An 8,574-nucleotide genomic window follows, 5' to 3' on the forward strand; every position below is an offset into this window, starting at 1 on the left:
CACACTCAGGAGGCAGCTTCTACACCAGGAGATAAGGAACAATGAGGTTCAGCATAGTATAGGTTCAGTAGGCAGCTACATTTGCTATCTGGGAGAATGTGGTCTGGGATGACATAGGGTACAGGTCTGAGGACTCCACACAGAATCACAATACCTACTGAAAGGAGGCATGAAGGACCTCTATATTTGGAGAGGACCAGATGTATCTCACCATTTGTACTGCTGTATTCTTTAGAACAGCTGGCAGGTTCTCTCTGGTTATTTCCTTTATTGTCTGAGCAGAGCCCATGACCTGGTAGGCAGAAGACAATGTTAAGTGTGGGGCCTGCTGGACTTGGATTAAAGATGTATTTTCTATGGCTTAGCATACATATGGTCTCCAGGCTCCCAGAGGATTGGAATTGTGACTCACAATTGGAACGGTCCAACCAAACTCATCAGTGTTGACCCCAATGATGCTGGGGACAGGGTGAAAATCCTCAGATGCCAACAACTCTTTGGGATGCCTGGGTAGGAACTTCCCATCCACCACAGCAGGGATCATCTTGAAGACCTGGGTGGCATTAGTGGTCAATGCTGATGGTTAGTGAAATAAATACCCTGATGTCGACTGAGTCAGCTCCACCTTTTTCTCATTTCTCATTAGTTTCAGGATTATCTGCTCACTCTAGAGGAGAGTCTACACTTAGATTAGCCTATCTTGATATTCATTTTGCACACAGAACTGAAAGAACACAAAATCATAAAGATGAGGTATTTGGTTCAAAACCCCACATCATGTAGACTAGGTTGTCCCAGACACACAATTCTCCCTACCTTGTTAATAGCTAGAATCTCTGCTTCACTTTTGCCTCTCAGACAGCCCACCAGGGCTTGTGAGTCCATGGCTTCACATCCAGATAGCTTGGCCACTGTCTGCAAAGGGAATGAGGCAAGATCAAGAGTTCTCAATTCCAAGTCAGTGCAGTTGTGCCTAATTCCCACACTGTAGTGTGTGCTGTGTGGATTGAAATAAATTCATATCATTTCCATTTTCCTATTGCTCAAACGTGACAGCTAGCAGGCAGGACCCTTTTGAACTACATATGTGTAAGGTAGCTTTGTTTTCTCCACCTATTTTTCTGTGTTTCACGTATCAGGAAAGTGTAATTGTCTAAGGGTTTGCACATGAAGGTTAAAGGACAAAGTCTCAATCTTCACTGTCCCCCTTATTTGACAGGATAACTTCTTGGTTTGTTGCTGCCTACACTAATGAGCAGGTCTATGAATATCCAAGAACTTTCTTGTCTCTGCCTCCCACCTAACCATAGTAACATGAGAATTACAGATACAAGTTACTGTCTCCAGCCCTATGTGTGTTCTCAGGATTTGAACTTATGGCTTCAGGTTTGCCCTCCATGCAGTTTTAGAAACCAGTGAACCAGCTCCCAAGCACATGGATACTTATTTTTGCCAATGGTAGAATCTACAAAGACTAGTTTGTGAAGAGAGAGCATACTCATCCAATATGAAGTAGAGGCGAGTAGATGCTAAACCCTAAATTTCTCAGAAATTATTGGAAAGAAATTATTTCCCATGGTCCTTGATTTCCCCACTAAATGGAACACTGGAGTACCAGAATATAAAGGCTTAGGCAGCAGGGCTGAAATCACTTACAGTAGAGACCATCTCAGAGGTGTCAGATATAAGGTCAGGCAGCAGGGCCACCCCACTCTCCATGATGGCACCATGGAAGAGCCCTTGGGACATGGGGGACACAACATGTGAAGACACACTTGTGCCACCTGCAGACTCGCCAAAAATAGTGACACTGTCAGGGTTGCCACCAAAGTAGACAATGTTCTGCTGGACCCAGCGTAGGGCAGCCACTTGGTCCAGGTATCCCCAGTTTCCTCTGGCGTGCTCATCTCCAGTGCTGAGGAGTGGAAGGGACATGGATCAAAAGGCTATCTAGGTTCTGATCAGCTACTGTTGCCCAGTAATGGCCTTACCTGAAAAAGCCCAGGACACCCAGACGATATTGGATAGTGACAACCACCAAGTCCTCCGTGGCTGTCAATAGAGAACCATCACACATGGAAGCCGATCCTATAACCAGTGCACCTCCATGGATCCACACCATCACCTGGAGAAGTCAAGAGAGAAGCCAGGAAGCTCCAAGCCTGTCCAAGCCCTCTTGTCTGCTTACTAGACTATCAACTTCTGTGCCTCTGTGCAGCTACACAAATACATAAAAATCCTCAGGACTCAGGGCCTTGACCACAGTCAGGACCCTCTAGCATTCCCATTAGTGTATTTCTAGACCCCATTCCCACCATGTGTCTCAGTTTAAATTCATGCCTTTATGTATAGAGTGATGTCATCATTACTCAGGCTGTTAAGAGTGGATCAAAGAGAGGTGTCTCTATGGATACCTCTCCAGATTAAAAATGGAAAAGATCATCAACCCTCATTGTCACAACAGAATCATAAATATATAAGTTTGAGGGACCGAAGTGTTGAGGTCTTAAACCCCTAAGTGGTTCTTCAGATCATGAGCTTTTGAATGAGTTCTGGTTTTATGAAAGATCTGAAGCCTTTGATGGCTCCATGCTCCAGTGCTCAGTGTCCCATACCCTGGCTTCATCTGCATCATATGCCTGAGACAGCCTTTGCCTCAAGTAAGCTTAAACTTTATCTGGGTCCACTCTGCAGTGGAACTCAGGTTGCTTTTGTTCCTTGTAATCATCTTGAAAAAAACAATGCCCTCTCCCAAAGTTGACCACAGCCTGACACTCACAGGCAGGTTAGAGCCCTCGTGGGCATGGGCGGGTGTGTAGATGTTGAGATACAGGCAGTCCTCAGACACAGGGATGGAAGACAGGATCATTTTCACATCTGGCAGGTCTAATTCACTCAGCATATCATGATTTTGCAAACACCTGATGAAAATAGCAGACAGATATTCCAAGAGTTATATGGTGATCAAAACCCATTGTGTGTCTGGAGATTTTTATCTCAGGCATTTTCAGCTGTTGTTCCTCATGAGACTCCCTGCTAACACATATTCTCCCTTTAAGTCCCTTCTGACCAAGGGAAAGGCCACAGGCTCCTTAAACCCTAGAGTGGAGCCAGATGTCTAAGGAGTCCCCAGTTAGATGGATTTTAATCTTTCTAAGTCTAGGAGGGAGAGACTTGTAGATGTCTCCATGGAAATGTTTGGCTCTCTGTAGTGAAAATCGTAGAATTGTATAAGAAGAGAAATGTGAGCTAAGTATTAGCAGGCATGCAAGCATTTTCTAGTCTCTCTTCCTGTGTGTTATGGTTTGTATATAGTCAGTCAAGGGAGTTGCAAAATTAGAAGGTGTGGCCCTGTTGGAGTAGGTGTGGCCTTGTTGGAGTAGGTGTGTCACTATGTGTGTGGGATATAAGACCCTCACCCTAGCTGCCTGGAAGGCAGTATTCTGCTAGCAGTGTTCAGATCAAGATGTAGAACTCTTCCTGTACCATGAGTGCCTAGATGCTGCCATGTTCCCAGCTTGATGATAGTGGACTGAACTTCTCAATCAGTAAGCCAGTCCCAATTAAATGTTGTCCTTTATAAGACTTGCCATGATCATGGTGTCTGTTCACAGCAGTAAAACACTAACTACCACACTGGGCATGGTTGTGATGTGAGTAGATCCTGTAGTTTTGATTTGCTGTGTTTAACCACAAAGGATGGATTGTAATCTGGAGCCTCTAATAGTACCTTTCTTCCCTAAGATGCTTTTGTCAGTGCTTTATTACAGCAACAGAAAACAATCTAAGATCCCCATATAAAAGTATTGGACTCACTCAGCTACTAGAGGATTCAGTAGACAATGCTGCCCTAAAGGGTAGTGGGTAGTCCTTCATCACATGCACAGACTCTCAGGGAACTTCTCTTGTCTGCAGTGTCTTCAGAGGGAATTAATTACACATACTTGTTCCACAGTTAATGGCACACGGCCTTATAGGTTTTCACAATGACTGTGAGGAGGGGGTTAGCAAGTATCGATCACTGCTGTACTCAAGGACCTGAAGTGCATTGTCCTGGATTCAGGGAGCTTGATGCAGAATATGTGACATTTAATCACGTCTAGAGATTCCCTCATTGTGGTAGAGAACACTTTGCTTAATTGGAGTGTGTGAACATTTTTATCTTTGTTTCTGTCCATAGTACCTCCACATTATTCCCCATCCAAGCTCTGACCCAGGAGCCTGGTTTAGTTGTTCTACTTAGCCTTAGTACATTACCAGAAAACACATGGGGCACTCATCCACAAATAGAGAAAACTGCTGCATAGCTGAGATTTACAAGACAGGTACAGCATGGCCAGAGCTCAGAGCACAGTCTCCCCCTGTGCTTGAAACCCTCTGGGTCCCAGAACTTACATGGCTGGGTGTGAGGTTCCATCTCTCACACCACTCCATGGGTCATGGGCCTCAGGAGGAGCAAAGCGCAGTGGTCCTACAGGAGGCTTGGCAAAGGGAATTCCCAGGAAAGTGTGGACACTAGATTTTGTGTCTTTCAAGTGGATGAGGCTTCCTTGGACCTGGCCAGTGTGTGTGTTTCTGATGGGGCTGGCCTCTGGTGAGTCCTGACCTGGTGGAGAGATGTTTCAGGGTTAGTTTTCTGTAATCAGCTGCCAGTAGATTGTGAGATTTCCATCTCATTTTTACCAGCTTGCTGGAGAATGGATCCCAGCCACCCTGCCCTTAGTTGACCTGTGGTGTGTGAGTGTGGGAACTTCCCTATCCCTCAGGTTGGAACATTTTTTTATTCCCATTAAGAAGTGTGTCAGATTTCTCTAGCCAAAGAAGTCGTCAGATATTCAGAGCCCTTAGGCTACATGAATTTATTATATTAGTCATTTTTATCAAAAGGTCAGTAGTAGCTATGGTCATGCCCTTACACCAAGCAGGGAAGAGCGCCTTCTTACTTTCCCTAGAATTGTCTCCTGCTGTCTCCAAAGCTCCTTATGCTGAATTGTCTCCTCAATATGAAGGGATCTTTGATGTGTCTGTCCCTCTCAGTCCTTCTGGGTCTACAAAATATGTGTGCATGTTTCAGGGTAGACATTGGTATGTGTCATTAGTAGACACATGTTTCCGATCTTTTTTCTATTGTGACATTCTTCAACCTGTGGGTCATGACTATTAGAAAACACATATTTCTGATGCTCTTAGGAGCTGAGAAATTACTCAAGAGCAACATTAAATTAGGAAGTAGCAATAACAGTAATTTTATGGTTGGGTGTTTCTAATGCCAGCGGATATACAGATTTTCCAATGGTTGTGACCTACAGTTTGAGAATGTCTGACCTATGGTTTCAATCAGTTCCCTCCCCGCCCCCATGCCTTCCTCCCACAAGCTCAGCTCTGATTCACAGAACTTGGCAGCTCTGACTCCAATCATTCCCCATTGCCAGTTTAGTGAGTCTCACCCTGCACATGGATAAGAAGAAGCAGGATCCCAAAGAGCCCAGCATTCAGCCAGCTATGCATTTGGTTCCGTGGCATGGTCGGCTCTCAGGCCTGAGTCTGTGCTGCTAGGACGATCATGTTTCACAAACAGGAAGCAGAAACTGTGAACCTTGCCCAGGCAGGAATTTAAACAAGAAAGAATGTAGGCGGGGAACATGGTGTTGTAGGTGAAAGTTCTCATTGTAGGAGAAGTGATTAGTCACGTGTGACAGGAACCAATGGCCAGGAGGCAGAAAAAAGTCATGTCTGCTGTGTCTGTTCTCTCTCTGACCTCCTGGAAGGGCACAGAATGAATCTGGAGCTTGTCTGGGATACCAGAAATCTTGTCCCCATAACTGGTCAGAAAGCTGTAATAGGAGAAGTCAGAGAGCTTCTGTGAGAAGGTCACAGTCTAGATGTCACAGGAGAATTAGGTAAGTGTAGGAGGTTACACTACCTCAAGACACCTGTTCTTTGAAGACTCAGTTTACTGAGCCTGCTTCCAGGGTACCTTGTCCCTACAGTTATCTTAGCATCTGCATGTACCCTTTCCCTTTTAGGTCACATTTACTTCAAGAAAACACTGGCGTTCCATTGCTTTTAAAGTTATGATGTGTCCCCTCTAGTGGCCAGCTCCTGCCAAGATCAACTTAACAGCCACTCATCTATTCAACAAACAATTTTAATTGTTTACATCTGTTGTGCTCATGGATATACCTGTGTGTGGATGCTCCTGGGCTCTGGTTCACATATGGAGGTGAGAGGAGAATTTGTGTTTAGTGTATCTTCTCCTTCCACTGATAAATCTCAAGATAGAACATAGGTCATCAAAATTGGAGGAAATTTTTCTTTCCACACCCTGATTTCTCTCACTTTTTATCACATGACCAACATTTCATGGGGCCTTAATATCTCCAACAGTGGGGTCTTTGTATCACCAAGTTGAGATACAAATCTAAAAATAGAAGTTTCAGAATTGCAAGGAACTCCAACAGGATGTATGAAAGAATGCAGGACCAGGAGCCCATACCCAGTCCAGCCTGACTCTCTGGAGGAAGTTTTGTGGGGATCAGTGTCAGACAGCCTTTAGTGACATTGGCTCCAAATTATGATTAATGTTTTTATTATCCACATAAAAATCCAGAACTTTACAGCATGGTACTACAGAACTTCTTCCTTGTGTCTCTCTGCTTCCCTGGCAGAACATAGCACTGTTTTCCCCAGTTTCTCTAATCAGCATATCAACATGGGCTCCTTTGATTTAATTTCACCCCTCCAATGCACTCTTGTCCTTTCTGCTGTTCGAGCAATTCTTGGCAGCTGCTCTCTCTACATCAAGTTCCCCGACCAAAGAATTGCTAGACCGTGAGAGCTGAGTGTTTCCCAGATCCTCCAATCTTGAGATGGAGAAACCAGATCCCAATTGGTGCTGGGCATCCCTGTGCTTCTTAATCCTAGACATTTCTGTAGCTCAGCTTGGGAAATCCCAGTATGATCTGCTACTCACTGCACCATCACTCAGAGGCCCCGTGTTGATGATGTCCATGGCCACAGTGAACATGTAAAATGAAGACACCCAGGTTCTGTTCTGTGGAAGGAGGGAGTGACTCGGAGGAACATGAGAGATACAGAGGAGTGTATGTGTGTGTGTGTGTGTGTGTGTGTGTGTGTATGTGTGTGTGAGTGTGTGATAGAAAGACAGAGACAGAGAGACAGAGACCTTACTTTGGCTCCAGGATACACACATCATGACCAGGGCCATCATGACATAACCACCAGGGAGGCAGTGCCTGGATGGCATCTGGTGCTACAATGTGGCTCATGGAGACACCAGGGCAATTCTGTGGACTGGTAGATTCTTCAATATGTTGACTCTACAGCTGCTCTTATACCAGATACTCAAGTGTCTGTAAGTTTTCCTTAGTTAAGGACCATGGCTCTACACACATAGGCTTGTCTGACAACCACTTTAGGGGTGGGGGCATTGATATATCAGCAGTGCCTACCCCCCATAAACTTGAAAACTCAATCCCTGAAATATCCGCTATTTAGATGATTGACACAGCCTGGGATTGTTTTTGATGACTATATCAATACAATCCCCAGAATCATCTGACATTCCATCCATCATTTCATCAGAAGCTGTCTCTGGAATTGCAGGAATATCAATTTGAATATCTCATTTTTGTAAAAAAGCCATTCCCCATAACTTCATTTGTCTGTCAGCCAGATAAGGTCACGACCCCCATGTTTTTCCTTCTGGCCCCGCATATTAGCACATGATATACTTTGTTTTATTTCAGATAATTTTCTAATTTGTATAAACTGTATACAAACCTTCTGAAATACCCTCATACAGGAGTTGGTGAGAAAATTACTTTTGAAGTCTTTAATGTCTGAGAGGAGGTGGATGACTTTCCCTGAAAGGCTTAGCTACAGCAGAAGGCTACTCTCCAAACCCAAGCCTTAGCAGCTGCCCTGAGGCCAACCCCATCTCTGCAGAGTGTACAGGGTGGTTCTGCATGTCCCATCCCATCCAGGACCAGCCTAAGTCAACCCCACAAAGGGCCTGTTTAAACTGTGGTCACGAAAGACATTGGCCTTGCTGGTGCTTCAGCCTGCAGCAGCCCCCCAAGCCGGGCACTTCCTGCTAGAAGCCTGGCCATTGAAAGTTGGCATACCCTATGCAGGCTTGTCCCCTGTGCAGTGTGGAGTTTATGATCTTTTGGGAATAGCATTCTGAGTGGATGAAGGTAATAGGGCTTAGGGAAAGCAGGTTTTCAGTTGTCAATTTTAAATATAAGAAAACATGACTTGCTGAGAGTAGAGACACAGGATTTTGACAGAGTCACTCTCCTGCAGCCAACAGTCCCTGAAGCATCCACTTTATTTGAAGAAGGTCTGGGAGTTGGAGAAGAGGAGAGTAAAGATGCGAAGAAGATAATGGAAGAAAGGGATGAAGGAAGCAAAGAAGGAAGGAAGGCAGGCAGGAAGGCAGTGAGGCAGTGAGGAAGGAAGGAAAGAAGGAAGAAAGGAAAAAAAAAAGGAAAGATGGATGAGCCTAGTTTCAGTTTAAAAGATGGAGGAACTTTGGGGCTGACACATCTA

General features: G+C 44.8%; 1 protein-coding gene across 1 annotated transcript in view; it reads right to left on the reverse strand.

Annotated features, from left to right (window-relative positions):
* Positions 1-5,577, reverse strand: part of LOC114630964 (acylcarnitine hydrolase-like) — a 16,733-nt gene extending 11,156 nt beyond the window's left edge. The window contains exons 1-9 of the mRNA XM_028779276.1: positions 5,448-5,577; positions 4,396-4,606; positions 2,780-2,921; positions 1,992-2,125; positions 1,657-1,915; positions 817-915; positions 413-553; positions 212-292; positions 4-19 (exon numbers count right to left, since the gene is read on the reverse strand). Coding sequence (XP_028635109.1) covers positions 4-19; positions 212-292; positions 413-553; positions 817-915; positions 1,657-1,915; positions 1,992-2,125; positions 2,780-2,921; positions 4,396-4,606; positions 5,448-5,523 — 1,159 coding nt within the window. The 5' untranslated portion in view covers positions 5,524-5,577. The remainder of the gene's footprint in view (positions 1-3; positions 20-211; positions 293-412; positions 554-816; positions 916-1,656; positions 1,916-1,991; positions 2,126-2,779; positions 2,922-4,395; positions 4,607-5,447) is intronic.
* Between the last annotated feature and the right edge of the window lie 2,997 nt (positions 5,578-8,574).

This window comes from Grammomys surdaster, unplaced genomic scaffold (genome assembly GCF_004785775.1).
Source record: "Grammomys surdaster isolate TR1022 unplaced genomic scaffold, NIH_TR_1.0 349, whole genome shotgun sequence".
NCBI lineage: Eukaryota > Metazoa > Chordata > Mammalia > Rodentia > Muridae > Grammomys > Grammomys surdaster.